Source organism: Mobula hypostoma, chromosome 17, assembly GCF_963921235.1.
Source record: "Mobula hypostoma chromosome 17, sMobHyp1.1, whole genome shotgun sequence".
Classification (NCBI taxonomy): domain Eukaryota; kingdom Metazoa; phylum Chordata; class Chondrichthyes; order Myliobatiformes; family Myliobatidae; genus Mobula; species Mobula hypostoma.
In genome coordinates this window covers 2,258,346-2,281,729 of record NC_086113.1, presented here as the reverse complement: position 1 = coordinate 2,281,729, position 23,384 = coordinate 2,258,346, and the positions used below count along the sequence as shown (strand labels likewise).

Below are 23,384 nucleotides of genomic sequence, written 5' to 3'. Positions count from 1 at the left end.
ACATGATGAAGTAAAGTCAGCATGGTTTCCTTAAGGAGAAACCTTGCCTGATAAATCTGTTGGGATTCTTTGAGGAAATTGCAAGTAGGATAAACAGAGTTTTACTAGCTCTTCCTTCAGTTAGTCCTGACGAAGGGTCTTGGCCCAAAACGTCGACTGTACCTCTTCCTAGAGATGCTGCCTGGCCTGCTGTGTTCACCAGCAACTTTGATGTGCGTTGAGAGTCTGGGTATTGTGTATTTAGATTTTCAGAAAGCCTTCGACAAGGTACTGCACATGAGGCTGCTTAGCTTAACAAGATAAAAGCCCATGGTATAATGGGAAAGATACCAGCATGGATAAAAAAAAATGGCTGTTTGGCCAGTGGACCTTTTCTGGTTGGCTGGCAGAAGTGATCTTACACAGGAGTTAGTGTTGGAAGCCCTTCTTTTTCACATTACATGTTAACGATTTGGATGACAGAAATTATAGCTTTGTGTCCAAGTGGCAGACGATACAAAGATGTGGTGTTGAGGAAGTAGGGATTCTGCAGAAGGACTGCAGACTGATTAGACACATTCAATTTCAAAAAGCACTATGCTCCACCCACAAGTTCATTGGTGCATTTTATCTCATCGCTAATTTAGGACATATCATCATTTGCCCTATCAGCAATATCTGCTGGGCTCTCCGTCATAAACTTGTCTTCTAATTCTATTTTACATTTGGAAACGTGTTGTATTTTCTTTTATGCTAGCACTGTTTCGTAGAAGTTTGCCAAGAACAATGTAGTGTAGTGATTTTTAATGTGTTTATTTGTGTGCAGTGAATAAAAGATTTTAAAAGATTAGATTTATTTGTTTGTCACATGTGCGACGAAACATTGAAATGTACAGTGAAGCGCATCATTTGGTCAACAACCAACACAGTCCAAAGATTGTGTTGGGGGAAGCTCACAAGTGTGGCCATGTTTCCGGTGCCAATGCAGCATTATTTTGGTACATCTCTGGAATGTGGGAGGAAGTTGGAAACGGACATGGTCAGAGGGAGAACGTCCTTGCAGACGGTTGTGGGAATTGAAGCCCGGTCAGAGATAGTTAGCACTGTGAACTGCTTCACTGAGACTACTGGCATGTTCGGTTGCGTTTCAGTCTGATTGAACATATACCGCATGGGATCCACAAAAGTGGCAAAGAGACAGCTTGCTCACTTGCTTTTTAACACAACCACAGTTAAAAACAGCATTTAAACTTCAATTTTACGTCCAAAGATCAGTGTGACTTTCGTACAGGTATGAAACCTAGCAAACACTACTTTTCATAATTATCAGAAACCTAGAGATAATAAAATATTTTGATGTACTGGTACTTTGGTACTGTAGTTGAAACCCAAGTGCGCACAGAGTGAGAGACCATAAGACATAAGAGCAGAATTAGTCCATTCGGCCCATCGAGTCGGCTCTGTCATTCCATCATGGCTGTTTCGTTATCCCCCTTAACCCCATTCTCCTGCCTTCTCCCTGTAAACCTTGATGTCCCAACTAATCAATAATCTATCAGCCTCCACTTTAAATATACTCACTGACCTGGCAAAGAATTCCACAGGAACCACAGCGTACCAGGAACACACAATGGTAACTGGTTTGAGTAATTAGCTTCTGCCCATTTTCATCGACAGTACTTTTATTTTTGTCTTCAGGTTGTTTGACGTTTGCACCGTGTCTCGGACAGACCGCGAGACTAAATTGACTCTCGTCTTTGAACATGTTGACCAAGATCTGACTACGTATCTGGAGAAAGCCCCAGAGCCAGGAGTTCCCCCGGAAACAATAAAGGTACAAAAGTCATCTTGTAATGTTTGTGATAGCTGGACAACTGATATGCAAAGAAGTGTGCATGTAACAAGGCATGGGGCATTTAAAGTTCAGACGTGGACTCACCCTGAGCCTGTGGCAATTGTGCTATTCCTTTGTGTGGTTCTTTTGCAAAGGGTTCCCAAAAGTTTAACTTGCAGATTGAAGCAGAATGTGATTTTTAGCATTCATTTCCAGCGGACTAGAATATAAAAGCAAGGATGTAATGCTGAGGCCTTACAAGGCATCTGTCAAGACCGCACTTGGAGTATTGTCCCCTTATATAAGAAAAAATGTGCTGGCATTGGACAGAGTCCAGAAGAGGTTCACAAGAATGATTTTGGGAATGAAAGAGTAATGGTATAAGGAGCGTTTTTTGGCTCTGGGCCTGTACTCATTGGAGTTTAAGAAGAATGATGGGGTAGGGGGTGGGGAACTCATTGAAACCTATCAAATATTGAAAGTTGTAGATGGAGTGGCTGTGGGGAGCATAGTGAGCAGTTTTGGGCCCATATCTGGAAAGGGATGTGCTGACATTGGGGAAGATTCAGAGGATGCTCAAGAGAATGATCACAAGAATGAAAGGGTTGACATTTGAGGACTGTTTGGCATGTACTCTCTGGAGTTCAGTAAAATGGGGTGGGGATCTCATTGAAACCTACCAAATATTGAAAGGCCTGAATAGGGTGTACGTCCAGAGAATGCTCCCATAGAGAGAGAGTCTCAGAGCAGAGGGCACAGTATCAGAAGAAAGGAACGTCCCTTCAGAACAGTGACTTCTTTCACCAGAGTGTTGTGAATCTGGAATTCATTGCCATGGGCAGCCATGGAGGCTGAGTCATTGGGTGTATTTAAGGCGGAGGTTGATGGGTTCTTGATTAGTCAGGGCATCAAAGGTTACAGGAAGAAGGCAGGAGAATGGGGCTGAGAGGGATAATAAATCAGCCATGATGGAATGGCAGAGCAGACTCGATGGGCTGAATGGCCTAGTTCTGCTCCTTTGTCTATGTTTGCTGTGAAAAAAACTCCAATTTCCATCAGTGTGAAGTTTACAGTGTTCCCTTTAATCCCATGTAGCATGCAAATAGTTTAAACTGATTGGTTCGGAAACACGCATTTGACCATGGCAAGTATCAGGTTACATGTCGTTTCCAAACCTTTCCTTGGAAGGAAACTAAACCAGACTCTAATACTCCCTCAGCTGTCATTTTGAATGTACTGATTTGGCATGGTGCTAGTCTGAATATTACTCCAGAACCAGCAACTTTTGACAATTTCCTGCAGGTGCTCTGGTTTTCTCTCACATTCAGAAGACATAGGAGTTAGGGTTAATAAGTTGTGGGCACACTACGTTGCTACCAGAAGCATGGCGATCCCTACATGTCCTTGGACTGTCATGGTCATTAACAAATGGCGCATTTCACCGTACGCTTTGTGTGTGTGTGTCTGTGTGTGAAACACTGCTAACATTTTTAGTGGCACAATGAACAACATTTCCCAAACTCCATCTGGTAGAAGCTGTTAATTTACAATGAAGCTGTGTTTCACCACTGGAAGCACCCAACCGAAAATCGCACCTAACAACACCCTATATTATCATAGTCTGGATCATTGACTCAACCACCAGTGAAGCACCTTTTGGTAAACAGCAAATTAATTGTGTTGTGTACAGTAAGTGATAGGAATGATTTAATTTTTCTCAAAGTACTCAAACCATGAATAAAACCTGAAGGGGAGCTTCTTCACTCAGAACAAGCCAAACATCTTGAGAGAGAGAGTTGTGGTTTGCGTGAATTACTGAACCAGCCAGTTCTGATATGATCCAGAAAGGCTGGTTATCTGAAATTGATTAAATTTAGCATCAATTCCTGGGCATCCAGGTCAAAAGATCAGATGTAATTACCGTAGATTCAGATTTATTTACTTATCACATGTACAATGAAGCATACAGTGAAATGCGTTGTTACATTAATCACTAGCACACCTAAGGTTGTACTGTGGTCAGCGCACAAATGCTTCTACACATTCAGACACCAATACCAGCAAAGCAAGCCTCTTTCCCACCCTCCCATCCACTCATCCCTTCACTCACACAGAGGCCTCCAACACCAGCATAAGCCAGCTCCAAACCTTCAGCCCTTGTTTCCAGAATTTGGCCCACCAAGTTCAGATGGTGTGTTCATATTTGGGCCAAGGATTTCCAGAGGGAGGAGTGGGAGGTGAACTTTGCGGTTCACATGAAAGGCTATCGACCAGGGCATATCTTCACAGGTGTACGTTGTAATATCTGGCTTTAGTTTGTTTTACCATCTCACAGGAATATGTCCATAAGACAATCTGTCACAATGGGAACTTTTACTTGGACATCTGTGATGGCGCAAGTGTCTGCATACCAGCCGTGGCCACTTTATTAGGTACACCTGTACACCTCATTAATGCAAGTATCTGGTCAGCCAATCATATGAGAGCAACTCAAAGAATAAAAGCATGCAGACATGGGCAGGAGGTTCAGTCGTTCAGAGCAAACATCAGAATGCGGAAGAAATCTGATCCAAGTGGCTTTGACTGTGGAATGAATGATGGTGTCAGAGGGGGTGGTTTGAGTATCTCAGAAACTACTGATCTCCTGGGATTTTCACACACAACAGTCTCTAGAGTTTACAGAGAATGGTGTGAAAAACAAAATAAAATCATTCGGGTGAGTGGCGGTTCTGTGGGTGGAAGTGTGTTGTTAATGAGAGTGGTCATCTCTGAATGCAAAACACATGGAACTTTGAAGTCAATGGGCCACAGCAGCAAAAGACCATGACATACACACAGTGGCCACTTTTTCAGGTACAGGAGAGGATATGTTGAGCAGTGCATTGCACAGAAAATGGTCTGGACTGAACAGTGTGTTACACAGGGCTTAGTGCACACTGTTCCACAGGTTTGGCACCAGTATTGGTGGTGATGCAGTGCACACTGCTGTGAACCGACCAAGCGTCTGCTGTCAGCAAGGAAGAAGACTAAAGAGTGGTGCAGATGAGGGGCTTGGGGTAATTAACTGGAGTGACTGAGTAGGCAGAAACTGTTCATCCATTCTAGAGCCGAACTGAACTATTCCAGGGAGAAATCAGGGAATAATCAGGGAATATTGCTTCACCCACTGTGTAGTAGATACATGGCATTGTGTTCCCAAAGGCTTGTGATCAGTTGCAGGCATTGACACTAAATTTGGTAGAACTGTGTTTGGTGCAGAACCAGAAAAGTTTCGATAGAAATCAGATGCAACCTGATCCAAAAGTAATTTATTAGCTATGAAGACAATAAATAGCTTTATATTCATTTACCGGTTTCCCAGTAGTGGGTGGGAGAAGGCCAGAGACATTTGCACAGTGTGGAATTGGCTAATATAAGAGGGCAGAATTTTAAGGTGATTTTAGGAAAGTGAGGGATTTGTCAAGTACGTTTTTATACAGAGTGGTGAGTGTGTGGAACATGCATGTAGAGTGTGGTGATATAATTCATTTGATTTGTCTAATTAAACAGTTTCAAAATATGTGTCTGTGTTGTGGTCATGACCACACTTCTGGTGCTCCACCATTTGACTTCAGATTCATTTATTTATTACATATACATTGAAATATACAGTGAGATGCGTTGTCTGTGTTGGCAACCAACATGGTTTAGAGATGTACCAGGACCAGCCCAAGTACAGCCACACATTCTACCCACTGCTCAACAGAGTAACACAGAGCACAACAAGCAAACATCAACAACCACAAAACAAGCTCATTTCCTTCCTTCAAGCTTTGATCTTTGGTATCGACCCTCCTTAAAGTCCGGGTGTGTGTGTGTATATAACAGTCGGTCCTCGTCCCAGCTTGTATATGTTGAGGAGACACCCAGCCACATCGCTGGACTTTGAAGGTGGGGAGGAGGCCTGACCTCTAACCCCTCCATATCACTGTCCCTAAAGCCTAACCTGAAAGTATGAACTGATTTTAAATTAACATTTGAGTTCATTCCTGTGTACTAATACTTGTTCACTTCACAACTGAAACAACTTGATTTTCACACCACGCTCGTTACTCCCCAACCAGTGACACTGTCGCTTTCTTCAAAACATTGAACATGTTTGCTCAACAGCTTTTAAATTCAAGGCAGCTTTTGTACTACACATTACAAAGCTGGAGGAAGCCAGCAGCTCAGGCAGCATCTATGGAAAGCATAAACAGTTGAAGTTTGGGGCCGAGACCCTTGTTCAGTACTGGAAAGGGAAGGGGAACAGGCCAGAATAAACAGTGGGAGAAGGGAAGGTGATGGGTAGGAAAAGTAATGGATTGGAGAAGAAGGAGCCGGATAAGAGAGGAGAGTGGATTCGAAGAAGGAAGGAGAGGTACCAGTGGAATGTGATAAGCATGTGAGAAGTGTTAAGAGACCATCGAGGGAAAGAGAAGTGGAAAAAACAACAGGAGCTCTTAATTAATGGAGTCCAGCTACTTTCTGGCAAACCTACACCGACTGTACTCCTCTATCTCTTTCCTGATATGTGCTGCCATTATACGTTACTGCAGTCAGAAGGCGGCTTTGTGTAAGTTCTTACCCTCTGCTCTTTTAGATAATAGGAGTTGTCATCCTAATCCTCTGGTTACAGACAAACTCCACAGTGAAGGCAGCACAATTGCAATGTGGATAGTTAAGTTTGTTGACGAAAACCGTAACGTGGCATTCTGCAGCATTGTTGCTATTTATTAACTCAACCTGAGCCAGAATCTCTCCCGTCCATGTTATATGTTGGCAGTCTGACGCCAACCTGATCTTCGCAATCTGTGTGTATATTGAGGTTCCCCCATTACAATGGTGTCATTACCCTTTTCTTGCTCCATTTGCAATCTCAGCCCCACATCTTGACTACTATTCGGAGGCCTATATATCATCCCCAGAATGTTCTTTTACACACTTGCAGTTTCTTAACTCCACCCACAAAGATTCAACATTTTCTGACCCTATTGTCTCCTCTTTCTAAAGATGTAATTCCATTTCTTACCAACAGAACTGCACCACTGACAGTGACTTCCTGCCTGACCTTTCCGTACAAAGTATATCCTTTGATGTTAAGCCTCTAATTGCACCACAAGTTCATCCTCCTTATTCCAAATACTAGGCTCATTTAAATACATCACCTTCAGTCCTTCATTCTTTGCCCTTTTGAATTTTGCCTCTGATACAACTTAACTCTGCTCTATCTGCATTTGTACCCAAACATTGGTTTGTCCTTCCTTACATTCACGTTACAGCCATCATCTACTTGTAAACCTGCTGGCTCATCCTCAGCTCTACTATGGCCTTTGCCATATTAGTTTCAACCACTTCCAACAGCTCTAGCAAATCTGCCCGTAGGAATATTGGTTCCCCCTCGGATTCAAGTGCAACCCGTCCCTTTTGTACAGGTCCCAGCTGCCCCAGAAGAGGTCCCAATTAACCAGAACTCTGAATCCCTGTCCCGTACTCCATTTCTTCAGCCAGTGTTTATCTGCCACCTCATTCCATTCCTCTCCTCATTGTGGTGTGGCACAGACAGCAGTCCTGAGATTACTACCCTTGACGTCCTGCTTCTCAGCTTCCTTCCTAACTCCCTGTATTCTTTTTTCAGGACCTCTTCCATTTCTATCTATGTTGTAGGTACCAATATGTACCACGACTTTTGGCTGCTCACCCTCCCATTTCAGGATATCGTGGATGTGTTCAGAACCATCAAGGACCCTGGCACCTGGGAGGCAAACTACCATCCCTGTTTACTTTTCACATCCACAGAATCACCTATCTGTCCCCCTGACTATAGAGTCCCCCATCACTGCTGCCATACTCTTCAGTTCCCAAACCTTCTGAGCCACAGAGACAGACTCAGTGCCAGAGGCACGGTCACTGTTGCTTACCAACAACAGTACTCAAAATGGATTACTTATTGTTAAGGGGGATGGTCAGCAGGGTACTCTCCACTAGCTGACGTTCTCCCTTCCCTCTCCTGGCAATCACCCATTTATCCGTAAGAAGTCTCTCCCCACGGAATGTAGGTTTCCTCCAGGTTCTCCAGTTCCCTCCTACGTTGAACCTCGACGCGGATGGGCTACAGCAGTGGGTTCCACTCTTGTAACTGATAACGCTGGCCACTGGGTTACAAATAACTGCCACCCCTCACTCCTTACAGCTAGCAGATAATCTCACATAATTGCCTCAGCTTGCACGTGCTTCAAGCCTCGCTTCTGGTTACAGGTTTTTGTTAAATATCATGTATAAAATATGTATGACGAGAGAAGAGCCTTTCAAAAGTTCTGAATGAAAAGGAGCCCATCTCAGGAGGGATGTCTGTGGGAACTAATGGTGCAATCATCTGATAGGTGATAAGGGGAGAGGGCAGATGTTCTTGTCTCAGTTGTGATGATAGTGCTTTAATGAAGCGTTAAGGCCAGATAACAAAATGAGATGAAAAGCTCGGACGTCTGCTCTCATTCATGCCTGGTCAGCTTTGGGCATGATGACCTTTTCAAAACAGCAATCGCTCCTTCATTGTCCATGGTTGAGCCTGTACTTGTACACTGCCACCGTTGTCTCTGCTGGATCCATCTTCATACCTCAGCACTTTGCCAAGCACCACCCCCCCATATGCAAAAGATAAGAAATTTACGGTTGCCAACACTACCCCGTTCCTGTTCCGACATGTTGGTCCAGGCCTCCTCTTCTGCCGCGAAGTCCATATTCCATCCCCGTAGGCCCCAACCTGATGGGATGGGCACTGATTTTTCAAACTTGCGCTCATAGTTTTCCCCTTCCCGCCCCCTCTTCAATCCCCACATTGGCCTCTTACCTGTCCTCACATGCTGGTCACCTCCTCCTTTCCCTTCTCCCACGGTCCACTCTCCCCTTCTCCGCTAATCTCGGGTTTCTCTTTCTCCAACCCTTTGCCCAGTCTGCTATCACCTCTCAGCTTCTGAATTTATCAACGCCCCACACCTAGCCTGTTCCCCCCTCCCCCCCAGGACCTTTTTATAGCTTCTTCCCCCTTCCTTTCCAGTCCCGAAGAAGGGTCTCGGCACAAAAACTCCGTAGATGTGCCTGACCTGCTGCGTTCCTTGTGTGTTTTGCAGTTGGCCCATTTTGTGTTACTATGGATAAATGTTCACAACCTTATTTCATCTTTCAGCCACTTACAGGATGAGGTAATAGGGCCTCTTGCAGCGTTCAGTGTGGGGTGCTGGCAGGAAGCCTGTACAGGACTGGTGCTAACCAGCGTCAAAGCCCTCGAACAAGAACTGGCACGGTGGCACCCTCATTAATTCCTACATGTCACATCTTGTCATGCAAGCTGCGTCAGAGGAAATAACTGTAGAAATGAATGGAGACCCCTCTCCCCACCACCATCTCCCACCCCCTAGGGTTCACTAAGTGGGCACAGTTGGCCGCTGCCCAGAAACAGCTACGGATTTAAGGCCTGCTGTTGGGGCCTCCCAGCACGAAGCTAAAGAGCTGAAGTATTAATGTAACTGGCCTGCTAGCAACAGTTTAGGATATAAACTTTTCCATTGTTTAACTGGTTCAGCCAGGCAGAAAATAGTTTGTTTCTCAGCCTCTTCCCACCCCAATATATTGCAAAGAGGAAACACATTTCCTCTTTACAATTGTTGCCTCTTGGTGGGATATTTATGATGAAGTAATCTGGGATTGATTGCAGTTTTTCCTCCTGGTAAAATAGAAGCAAAATGGGGTTTATTTGAAATTAAGTAATTTAATTAAAAAGTAGCAGATATTTACAACCATAACTAGCCATCAATTCATTCAGAACCTGGCCTTTGGACTTTATTTATTTAGATATACAGTGTGGAACAGGCCCTTCTGGCCTACTGAACCACATCACCAGCCATGCACCTATTTAACCCTAGCCTAGTCAGAAGACAGTTTACCTAGTAACCCTGATGTCTTTGGTCTGTGGGTAGAAACCCCAGAGCACCTGCAGGATGCTCACAACACACGCCGGCCGATCGTACAAACTTTATTATAGAAGGCGCTGGAACTGAACTTCGAACTCCGAAGCCCCAAGCTGTTGTGCTAAGCAATTTCCCCTGTTGGTTTATTTTGTTAACATTCTGCCTGTGTGTATGGGGAGAAAAGTGATGATCAGTCCAATGCCTCCCAATGCAACATTTGAAGTGAGTTGGCACAGTAGCATAGTGGTTAGCATAATTACTTTACAGTGCCAGGGATTAGTGGTGAGTTCAATTCCCGCACCTTCTCCCCCTGACCATGTAGCTTTCCTCTGGGTATTCTGTGCTCTTCCCACATTCCAAAGACGTACGGGTTTAACATTTGCAGGTTCTCCCCAGCACAAGAGTTCAGAGAAGATTTACGAGGATGATTCTTGGAATGCAGGGGCTAACATATGAGGAGCGTTTGTCGGCTCTTGGATTGTATTCATTATAGAAGAATGAGAGGGGATCTTATAGAAACGTTTCAAATGTTGAAAGGGTTGGACAGAGTAGACGTGGAAAGGCTGTTTCCCTTGGTGGGTGAGTCCAGGATAAGAAGCCACAGTCTTAGAATTAGAGGGTACCCATTTAAAACAGAGATGAGGAGAAATTATTTTAGCCAGAGGGTTGTGGATCTATGGAATTCATTGCCACATACAGCTGCGGAGGCCCGATCATTGAGGGTGTTTAAGGAGGAGATTGAAAGGTATCTAATTAGTCAGGGTATCAAGAGATATGGGGAAAAAGCCAGAAACTGGAACTAGATGGGATAATAGTTTAGCGCATAGTGGAGTGGCAGAGCAGACTCGATGGGCCGAATGGCCTACTTTTGCTCCTTTGTCTTGTGATCTTGTGATCCCTCCTCAGAGTGTGTTGGTTGTTGACACACATGACTCATTTCACTCTGATTCAGTGTGTGTAACAAATAAAACTAACAATTTATTCAGATCCACTGTTTTGGCCCACAACAATTTCTCAGGCCAAAGCAACTACAAATGGTTTCATACAAACAATTTTCTCCAGTTGCTTGAGGTAAATATGTACAATATCCTCAACTTCCAAATTTCAGGATTTCCACCTTTCTTTAGAGACAACATAAAACATTACATCACAGAGAGGCCCACAATGTTGTGCCAAATTTTTAACCTACTGTTAAGATGAAACACTTCCCTGCCTCATAGCCTTCCAATTTTCTATCATCCATGTGCCTATCGGTAAGAGTCTCATCATGAAGGAACCCACCCACCCTGCTCGTGAACTGTTTGTACCACTCCCACCAGGAGGGACGCTGCATAGCACCGACATCAGGGCCACCAGACTGAAAACCAGCTACTTTCTCCAATCAGTATGACTGATCAACACCTCCACCCACTAACCCACCCCTTCACACCCCCAAACATCACTACTTTATCATTTCCTCTGTACAGATACCCCTGTGCCTTAGGGTCACTTTATGGATGTACAATCAATCTATGTATATAGATTAACTTAAGTATTTTTATTTAGTGGGTTTCTTTTTTGTTACTGTGTCCTTACTGTGTTTTTTGTGCTGCACCAGAACTGGATTAACAAACATTTTGTTCTCCTTTACACTTGTGTACTAGCATACTTGAACCTTGAATGCCCCTAATGTATCTGTCTCTACCCCTCCCTGTCTCTGCCTGTCTGTCTCTCCCTGTGTCTTGTCTACCTGTATCTGTCTCTAACACCACCCCTGAAAATTGTGTCCCCTGTATGAGCAATCTATTCCCTGTGAGAAAGGCATTGGCTGTTCACTGGATCTCTGCCTCACCATCTTGTACACCTCTAAACTTCCTTTCACTCCAAAGAGAAACAACTGAGGTGACCTGTTGTTTCTGCCCAGAACAGATTCTCCCGCTAGATTCTACCATTTGCCTCCAGCAGGGGCGATTTACACTCGCCAGTTAACCTAACGACCCTCACGTCTTTGGGATGTGGGAGGAAGTGTCGTGACCAGAAACAGGGAAACATGTGAACTCCACACAGACGCCATCAGCAGTCTGAACTATCCCCATATCCCTGGAGCTGAGAGGGAACGGCTGTGCTTAGTGGGCCCAGTTGCAGGGACGTCCATCTATTTTGCAAGCGGTCGTCCTTGTATTTGCACCTTTAGAGCGGGCAACGTGGGCTAAGTTTCTACCCCTGAAGTCCCAGAAGCAGCTGGGCGGCCCATGAAAGCTCAGCAGGCTCTGAACAGGCAGAGAGGCACCCGCTTTGCCATGGATGCTGTTGATAGTGGGTTCTGGTGCATCAAACGGTCTGCTTCACCCCAGTCTGAGAACCTTCAGGTGATGGAGCTGGCTGTGTTTACAACCTTCTGCAGTCTTTTCCGACCCTGTGCATTGGCGCTGCCATACCAGATGGTGAAGCAACCACACAAAATGCTGGAGGAATTCAGCAGATCAGCAGCATCCATGGAAATGAAATTTTCAGGCCAAGACCACTCTTCAGGGCTGGAAAGGAAGGGGAAAGATGCCAGAATAAAATGGGGGGGTGGGGGGGGTAGGTGAAGGTGGGTGGGAAAGGTAAAGGGCTGGAGTGGAAGGAACCTGATAGTGGGGATCATGGCTGAAAGGAAAGGAGGTGGGGCACCAAGGGGAGGTGGTAGGCAGGTGAGCAGGGAATAAAAGAGGAAAAGGAGAGGGGAATAAATTACCAGAACGAGAAATTGATGTTCATACCAACAGCTTGGAAGCTCCCAAGATGGAATATAAGGTGTTGCTTCAACACCTTCAGGGTGGCCCCATCGTGGCACGAGAGGAAGCCGTGGTCTGACATGTTGGAACAGGAATGGGAAATGGAATTGAAAGTGTTTGGCCAGAGAATTTCGGCTTTTTGTGGATGGGCGGAGGAGCCCCAATTTACGATGGGTCTCACCAATCTGATCTAAATCTGTTCAACCTCTGGGCATCCATTATAGTACCTGTCTTAGCTTAGATTGGTGCTGGGAAGTGTTTGGTTCATTTCTCGATGTTAATGGCCTCTGCAAGTAAGAGTGTACAGTTCCCAAGCTACGTGAGGGTAGTGTTCCTGGGAACTGTCCATAAGCCAATTCTTCCCCAACTCAGAAACATCCATGTTCTCTAGTTGCCAATACTGTATTACTCTCCTTACGCTCGCCATTATCCTTTGTTTTCATCCAATATTTTATTTAGAGATGATAGGTCAAAAGGGTTTATGCCACACCTCTCAGCAACCTATTGATTTTAACCCTGGCCTAACCACAGGACAATTTCCAATGACCAATCAACGTACTAATTGTATTGGGAGGAAACTGGAACCAACAGGGAAAACGTACACACACCTGGGAAGGAACATACAGCCTTACTACAGTCGATGCTGGATTTGAACTCTGACACTGAATGCCTTGGCATCGTGCTAAATGCTACACTGGCTGGGCAATGGCATCAGCACCGGACTTTGAGGTGAATGGTTCCTGGGTTCAAATCTGGCCGGCCCCTTGCACGCTTCCCATGTTGTGCTGAGCTTCATAAAAAAATCGACAAATGCTAAAGAAATGGAAAAAGTGACACCCAATGCACCCCAAGGAGCAAGGAGGAACAATACAAATGCTCTGCCCATAATTCACCAACCTTACCCATAATTAAACTAATGGTAAATGTTACTGTATCCAAGCATCAGTGAACAGCATGAAACGTTATTAGTGTTATCATTAGCTTGAAAAATGCTCTAAAAGCTAAAGGGAGAATTTGTGTGCAGCCAATTTCTGTAAGTAATTGAGTTACTCATCCATAATTTGGTCTGGTAATTGTTCTCTGTTGTGTATTTAGATACACTTAGTGCTAGCAGAAGTTAGGCTGATCGTTATTTAGGTCAGTTTAGTAGCTAATCCAAAAAAAACATCATCTCAATTTTTCCATTTTGGATTTGTGTACTTTCCAGAGGACCAGAAACTCTGGTCCTGGGAGTTTGTCATCATTAATGCTGCGAAACATTAGTGTTGTGGTATAATAAGTAAATGCATGCAGCTTATCAATTGTCAAATCATTCCTGTTTCTTCATGGATGCTGCCTGACCTGCTGAGGTACTCATGCATTTTGTGTGTTGCCCCTGTCAATGTGCTTTGACACATTGTGTTACTACAGTTTGCTGGAAGTCAAAACTGTAGAGAGTATGTTTCTGATAATGGGCGTGTCCAGGAGCAGGGTGGACAGCCTCAGAATAGAGAGATGTCTCTTTAGAACAGAGATGAGGACAGATTTAACTAAAGCCCACTCATTCTTCACTTCTTTATTCACTGGCATAATCTGTTAGAAACTGCTGGCACTTAGGGCAGTGATGAAGGGCACATTGGTCTCTCCTTGGCCATTTAGATGTAGAAGAATTCTTTGTTGCTGAACCCTTGAATCCTGAACCTGGAGGACCAGTGGACCTCTCTTCGTCTGGCCTCTGCCAAGAGTCAAAGCATAAAACCACGAGTATCCAGCATAGCTCTCCAGGTCATTGAGACACACGAGCTTCCAAACCCTACAGAAAGATTGTGGTCCTCTTGGAGGAGAGTTGAAGCACAATATTGCACAAGACTTCACCTTTACACGGCTAACGGTATTATTGACCCACAGAGGAGGAGAAGATGACTCAGGTTGTTGTTCGTTTAACATGGCCTGCCTGGTTATTAATTCTTGTCCATACTTGCTTATTTCCTGATGGGCTAGCTGGAAGTCTCTCCAAACAAGTCTTCCCATTTAGAAATTGGAATGCTATGACGGATGAAAAGAGCGGGGCTGGATCAGATTATAGATGGCATGTCATATCAACCCCGAAAGGATGTTATGGCCATAAATACAGGTGTCCCCCGCTTTTCGAACGTTCGCTTTACGTAACCTCACTGTTACGAAAGACCTACATTAGTTCCCTGTTTTCGCTAACAGAAGGTGTTTTCACTGATACGAAAAAAGGCAGCGCGCACTGAGCAGCCAAGCTCCTCCCCCGAATTCGGAACTGCATTCTCGCCGGCATTGCTTAAACACGTGCCTGTGAGCAGCCGTTTGCAAGATGAGTTCTAAGTTATCAGAAAAGCCTGAAAGAGCTCGTAAGGGTGTTACACTTAGCGTAAAACTAGACATAATTAAGCGTTTCGATTGTAGTGAATGAAGTAAGGACAAGGTGAGTTTGGCTTGTGGAAGTTGACGAAGATGATGTTGAAGAGGTTTTGGGATCCCATGACCAATAACTGACAGATGAAGAGCTGGTGCAGTTGGAAGAGGAAAGGATAACCATCGAAACCGAATGCAGTAGCGAACTGACTGAAAGTGAAGTCGTCCAGGAACTGAACGTGAAGCAACTGCGTGAGATTTTCACTGCAGTGATAAAGTACAACTTTAACTTTGAAAAGGTATGTCGGTTTAGGGCATATTTGCAAGATGGTTTGAGTGCTTATAAAGAACTGTATGATAGAAAAATGCACGAAGCTAGCAGTCAAGCAAGCCTTCAGCAGAAAACGAACCTCAATCTTTGACACGAGGCAGGCAGACACAGAAGAAGCTGACCTGCCTGCCCTGATGGAAACAGACGACACCTCAGTGTCCTACCAGCCCAACCCCCGGGCCGCGGACCGATATCGGTTCGCGGAGAATGCAGTGGTAGCCGGGACGCACCCAGCGCATCTTTTAAGAAAAAAGCCAAAATAAACAAGCTAATTAATTAGGTGCCGCCCAGCACGTAAATATCGGCCCAGATCAGAGGTGATTGCTGATTGTGTCGCCTCTGATCTGAGCCGACATTTACGTGCCGGGTGGCACCTAATTAATTAGCTTGTTTATTTCGGCTTTTTTCTTAAAGATGTGCTGGGTGCATCCCGGCTACTGCTGTACCACTGCATGCTTCGCGGATCGGTATCAGGTCGCTGCCCGGAGGGTGGGGGTCACTGTACCACCCCAACCTCCGACAACTCAGCCTAACACACCATCATCAGTGTGCTCGATGTCTTCCCGATTCCCGTAAGTGATACTACACTGTACATACATTATTTCTACTTTATATAGGCTGTGTATTTTTATGCGTTACTTGGTATGATTTGGCAGCTTCATAGCTTAAAGGTTACTGGACAGAATTTTTGCTGAGAGCGCTTGTGTGAGATTTTCGCTACGGAGAACAGTGTGGCAATGATTGTAGAGAAGTATTTCTACTTTATATAGGCTGTGTATTTGTCGTATCATTCCTGCCTTTACTATATGTTACTGTTATTTCAGGTTTTATGTGTTATTTGGCATGATTTAGTAGGTTATTTTTGGGTCTGCGAATGCTCACAAATTTTTCCCATATAAATAAATGGTAATTGCTTCACTTTATGACATTCTGACTTAGGAACAGTTTCATAGGAACGCTCTACCTTTGGAAGGTGGGGGAAACCTGTACTGTTCTGTTTTACGTAAAATATCATGCAGAACTTTCTTACACACAAAATGCACCAATATTCAAATTCACTCCTGCTGCCGAGTAAAACCGCCTCGGAGGTTTAGACTCACACCGGCTGCAGAGTGAGAGGGAACCAGAGCACCAAGGGGAGACCCTCACAGACACGGGGAGAACGTACAGACACGGGGAGAACGTACAGACACGGGGAGACCCTCACAGACATGGGGAGACCCTCACAGACACGGGGAGAACGTACAGACACGGGGAGAACGTACAGACCCTCACAGACACGGGGAGAACGTACAGACACGCGGAGAACGTACAGACACGCGGAGAACGTACAGACACACGGAGAACGTACAGACCCTCACAGACACGGGGAGAACGTACAGACATGCGGAGAACGTACAGACACGGGGAGAACGTACAGACAGGGGGAGAACGTACAGACCCTCACAGACACGGGGAGACCCTCACAGACACGGGGAGACCCTCACAGACACGGGGAGAACGTACAGACACGGGGAGAACGTACAGACACGGGGAGAACGTACAGACACGGGGGGAACGTACAGACACGGGGAGAGTGTACAGACACGGGGAGAACGTACAGACACGGGGAGAACGTACAGACCCTCACAGACACGGGGAGAACGTACAGACACGGGGAGACCCTCACAGACACGGGGAGAACGTACAGACCCTCACAGACACGGGGAGAACGTACAGACACGGGGAGAACGTACAGACCCTCACAGACACGGGGAGAACGTACAGACACGCGGAGAACGTACAGACACGCGGAGAACGTACAGACACGGGGAGAACGTACAGACCCTCACAGACACGGGGAGAACGTACAGACACGGGGAGAACGTACAGACCCTCACAGACACGGGGAGAACGTACAGACACGGAGAGAATGTACAGACCCTCACAGACACGCGGAGAATGTACAGACCCTCACAGACACGCGGAGAACGTACAGACCCTCACAGACACGGGGAGAACGTACAGACACGCGGAGAACGTACAGACACGCGGAGAACGTACAGACACGGGGAGAACGTACAGACCCTCACAGACACGGGGAGACCCTCACAGACACGGGGAGAACGTACAGACACGGGGAGAACGTACAGACACGGGGAGAGTGTACAGACACGGGGAGAACGTACAGACACGGGGAGAACGTACAGACACGGGGAGACCCTCACAGACACGGGGAGAACGTACAGACACGGGGAGATCCTCACAGACACGGGGAGACCCTCACAGACACGGGGAGAACGTACAGACACGGGGAGACCCTCACAGACACGCGGAGAACGTACAGACACGGGGAGAACGTACAGACACGGGGAGACCCTCACAGACACGGGGAGAACGTACAGACACGGGGAGACCCTCACAGACACGGGGAGAACGTACAGACCCTCACAGACACGGGGAGAACGTACAGACACGGGGAGAACGTACAGACCCTCACAGACACGGGGAGAACGTACAGACCCTCACAGACACGGGGAGAACGTACAGACACGGGGAGAACGTACAGACCCTCACAGACACGGGGAGAACGTACAGACACGCGGAGAACGTACAGACACGGGGAGAACGTACAGACACGGGGAGAATGTACAGACACGGGGAGAACGTACAGACACGGGGAGAACGTACAGACCCTCACAGACACGGGGAGAACGTACAGACACGGGGAGAACGTACAGACACGGGGAGAATGTACAGACATGCGGAGAACGTACAGACACGGGGAGAACGTACAGACACGGGGAGAACGTACAGACCCTCACAGACACGGGGAGAACGTACAGACACGGAGAGAATGTACAGACCCTCACAGACACGCGGAGAATGTACAGACCCTCACAGACACGCGGAGAACGTACAGACCCTCACAGACACGCGGAGAATGTAGAGACACGCGGAGAACGTAGAGACACGGGGAGAACGTACAGACACGGGGAGAATGTACAGACACGCGGAGAATGTACAGACACGGGGAGAACGTACAGACACGCGGAGAATGTACAGACACGCGGAGAATGTACAGACACGCGGAGAACGTACAGACCCTCACAGACACGGGGAGAACGTACAGACACGGGGAGAACGTACAGACACGGGGAGAACGTACAGACACACGGAGAACGTACAGACGGGGAGAACGTACAGACCCTCACAGACACGCGGAGAACGTACAGACACGGGGAGAACGTACAGACCCTCACAGACACGCGTAGAACGTACAGACACGGGGAGAATGTACAGACCCTCACAGACACGCGTAGAACGTACAGACACGGAGAGAATGTACAGACCCTCACAGACACGCGGAGAACGTACAGACCCTCACAGACACGCGGAGAATGTAGAGACACGCGGAGAACGTAGAGACACGGGGAGAACGTACAGACCCTCACAGACACGCGGAGAATGTACAGACACGCGGAGAACGTACAGACACGCGGAGAACGTACAGACACGGGGAGAACGTACAGACACGGGGAGAATGTACAGACACGCGGAGAATGTACAGACACGCGGAGAACGTACAGACCCTCACAGACACGGGGAGAACGTACAGACACGGGGAGAACGTACAGACACGGGGGAACGTACAGACACGGGGAGAACGTACAGACACGGGGAGAACGTACAGACACACGGAGAACGTACAGACCCTCACAGACACGCGGAGAACGTACAGACACGGGGAGAACGTACAGACCCTCACAGACACGCGTAGAACGTACAGACACGGGGAGAATGTACAGACCCTCACAGACACGCGGAGAATGTACAGACACGCGGAGAACGTACAGACACGGGGAGAACGTACAGACACGCGGAGAACGTACAGACACGGGGAGAACGTACAGACACGGGGAGAACGTACAGACACGGGGAGAACATACAGACACGCGGAGAATGTACAGACACGGGGAGAATGTTCAGACCCTCACAGACACGCGGAGAACGTACAGACACGGGGAGAACGTACAGACCCTCACAGACACGGGGAGAACGTACAGACACGGAGAGAATGTACAGACCCTCACAGACACGCGGAGAATGTACAGACCCTCACAGACACGCGGAGAACGTACAGACCCTCACAGACACGCGGAGAATGTAGAGACACGCGGAGAACGTAGAGACACGGGGAGAACGTACAGACACGGGGAGAATGTACAGACACGCGGAGAATGTACAGACACGCGGAGAATGTACAGACACGGGGAGAACGTACAGACACGGGGAGAATGTACAGACACGCGGAGAATGTACAGACACGCGGAGAACGTACAGACCCTCACAGACACGGGGAGAACGTACAGACACGGGGAGAACGTACAGACACGGGGGAACGTACAGACACGGGGAGAACGTACAGACACGGGGAGAACGTACAGACACACGGAGAACGTACAGACAGGGAGAACGTACAGACCCTCACAGACACGCGGAGAACGTACAGACACGGGGAGAACGTACAGACCCTCACAGACCCGCGTAGAACGTACAGACACGGAGAGAATGTACAGACCCTCACAGACACGCGGAGAATGTACAGACCCTCACAGACACGCGGAGAACGTACAGACCCTCACAGACACGCGGAGAATGTACAGACACGCGGAGAACGTAGAGACACGGGGAGAACGTACAGACCCTCACAGACACGCGGAGAATGTACAGACACGCGGAGAACGTACAGACACGGGGAGAACGTACAGACACGGGGAGAATGTACAGACACGCGGAGAATGTACAGACACGCGGAGAACGTACAGACCCTCACAGACACGGGGAGAACGTACAGACACGGGGAGAACGTACAGACACGGGGGAACGTACAGACACGGGGAGAACGTACAGACATGGGGAGAACGTACAGACACACGGAGAACGTACAGACGGGGAGAACGTACAGACCCTCACAGACACGCGGAGAACGTACAGACACGGGGAGAACGTACAGACCCTCACAGACACGCGTAGAACGTACAGACACGGGGAGAATGTACAGACCCTCACAGACACGCGGAGAATGTACAGACACGCGGAGAACGTACAGACACGGGGAGAACGTACAGACACGCGGAGAACGTACAGACACGCGGAGAACGTACAGACACGGGGAGAACGTACAGACACGCGGAGAACGTACAGACACGGGGAGAACATACAGACACGCGGAGAATGTACAGACACGGGGAGAATGTTCAGACCCTCACAGACACGCGGAGAACGTACAGACACGGGGAGAACGTACAGACCCTCACAGACACGCGGAGCACTTGCTTGGATGTGAATTTCCAAGCTTCAGCTTTCCTCTGGAATGTTTTCAACCTTTGCCGTAGCTGTGATTAGCTTTTCAGCAGTGGTCTCCTGAATTTACAAACCACTATCAGGACTCAGGCCTTCACTGAATACAGGACTGCATAGTTGGCTCTCATACTGGAACATACTTAATGTTTTTTCTCACTTATGTGTATGGTGTCAAATGTATTGTCGCAGCAATAAAATTACTACAAGTTACAGAAATATGTAATTAGTGCTAGGATAGACCATGAGATACAGGAGCAGAATTTGGCTATTTGACCTTTTGAGGCTACTCCCCCATTTCATCATGGCTGATCCGTTTTTCCTCCATTGCTGCAAAGCGGGCAATACTTGCATTTGTCTAGAGCCTTTCTGGATGAGCTAACGTGCTTTTAACATTTTGTGCTAACACTCAGGTCAGAATGCTGTTGACGCTGCCGACCTGCCAAGCTCCTCCGACATTTTGTGTGTGTTACTCAAGATTTCAAGATCTGCCAAAACTGTCGTGTATAGCAAGCTGCCATTGAAGTAGCTATAAAAACAATCTTCTTCACAAAGCCAAACACGAAGAAATCTGCAGATGCTGGAAATTCAAGCAACACACGTAAAAAATGCTGGTGAACGCAGTAGGCCAGGCAGCCTGATGAAGGATCTCGGCCCGAAACGTCGACTGTACCGCTTCCTATAGATACTGCCTGGCCTGCTGCGTTCACCAGCATTTTTTATGTGTGCTTCTTCACAAAGGACCATTTTATCCAGCTGCAGGGCCTCAGTTTAACAGCTCTTCCATAGCATTGCTGGAGGGGTTATAGGATTCTTTCCCTTTTAATTCAGAGGTGTCCATCACCTCCCCTGGTCCTCCTCCTTCCCTTTCTCCCACAGTCCACTGTCCCCTTACCTTTTCCACCTATCACCTCGCACCATCTGACTGCGTATCTGTCCGCCTCACCTGGTCTCACCTACCAGCTTGTACCCCGCCTTCTTATTTTGGCTTCTTCCCACTTCCTTCCAGTCCTGCTGAAAGGTCTCAGCATGAAACATTGACCTGCTGAGTTGTGGAGTTGTCCTTTATTTAGAGGACAGACCTTGGCTGGATTAACATGGCTAAGTTCCTGATCTTCCTTGTAATTTGATCAAGCTGATTAATGTGGACTGGGGTGCTTCAGTGAAGAATGGGTGTGTGGCCTGTGTTGTCTCACGGCGAGGTGCTGAACTGAATACTAGTTTGATCAGAATCGGGTTTATGATCACTGGCATGTAACGTGAAATTTGTTAACTTAGCAGCAGCAGTTCAATGCAGTACATAATCTAGCAGAGAGAGAAAAATAATAATAAATAAAATAAAACGTAGTAATAAATAAATGAGTAAATTAATTATGTATATTGAATGGATTACTAAAATGTGCAAAATCAGAAATACTGTATGTTAAAAAAATGAGGTAGTGTCCAAAGCTTCAAAGTCCATTTCGGAATCAGATGGCAGAGGGGAAGAAGCTGGTGGATATTCTATGTGTTTTGTCCTTTTGCCCAATTTGTTCTTTCTATCACATCTTGGATGTTTTTGATGTTTTCTTGAACAGGTTCCATGGTGTTTCTTTGTTTCCTGGCTGCCTGCAGGAGGACAGAGTTGTATTCTGTATACATACTTTAACAATAAATGTACTTTGACTTTGCGTATTGTATATGCATATTGTGTTTAATGTCGTCGCATAGACCTGGGGTGCAGTTGGGGTAGGATTTCATAAAATGCCTATTTGGACCTTAGGACATCTGCAGAATCCCTTGCACTGGTGTTGAACTTGGTTTGAATGCACTGGAAATGCTAATATAAATAAAAATAGCCTTGTTTTTTTGACAAGGAAATGTTGCAAATGCAACATACTAAGCTTTACATATTGTATATTTTTAAACAAAATGTTTGGCATGACTGATATTGCTGAAGTGATTTTCTGAAATCTGTTTTCCTTTACTTTTCCACAGGACATGATGTTCCAGCTGCTGCAAGGATTAGACTTCCTACATTCACACCGTGTAGTTCATCGAGACCTGAAGCCCCAAAATATACTCGTAACCAGCAATGGCCAAATTAAGCTTGCGGACTTTGGCTTGGCTCGGATCTATAGTTTCCAGATGGCTCTTACATCTGTGGTAAGTTTCTAAATTATGTTTATCAGAATACAAATATTTGCAAACAATAGGAAGCCTTAAATATTCTATATTACAGGAAGGTTTAATTTGGGGAAAGGAACATGCTTTCTGATGGATGAAACCAGCAATTTTATGGCAGTTACTCAATCCAAGCCACACACTGCAGGAACTGAGCAGCAGCTATGGAAAAAAGTAGAGTCGGCGTTTCAGGCCGAGACCCTTCGGCAGGACTGGAGAAAAGAAGCCGAGGACTAGATTTAAAAGTTGGGGGGAGGGGAGAAACACAAGGTGATCAGTGAAACCTGAAGGGGGAAGGGGGAGGTGAGGAGCTGGGAAGTTGATTGGTGAAAGAGATACAGGAGAAGGACAGAAGGACACGGAAGAAAGAAGAGGGAGGAGGAGCATCAGAGGAGGCAATGTGTGGGCGAGGAGATAAGATGAGAGAGGGGAAAGGTGAAGGAGTGGTGGGTACTACCAGAACTTAGAGAAATCGTTGTTCATGCCATCAGGTTGGAGGCTACCCAGATGGAATATAAGGTGTTGTTCCTCTAACCTGAGTGTGGCCTCATCACGACAGGAGAGGAGGCCATGGATAGGCATATTGGAATGGGAAGTGGAATTAAAACAGGTGGCCACTGGGAGATCCCTCT

At 46.6% G+C, this 23,384-nt stretch overlaps 1 protein-coding gene across 6 annotated transcripts in view; it reads left to right on the top strand.

The window, feature by feature from the left end:
• The window catches only part of cdk6 (cyclin dependent kinase 6), a 99,228-nt gene that overhangs the window by 18,481 nt on the left and 57,363 nt on the right, over positions 1–23,384 (top strand). For all 6 annotated transcript variants that reach the window (XM_063069440.1, XM_063069438.1, XM_063069436.1 and 3 more), the window contains exons 3-4: positions 1,678–1,813; positions 22,567–22,734. In XM_063069440.1, coding sequence (XP_062925510.1) covers positions 1,678–1,813; positions 22,567–22,734 — 304 coding nt within the window. The remainder of the gene's footprint in view (positions 1–1,677; positions 1,814–22,566; positions 22,735–23,384) is intronic.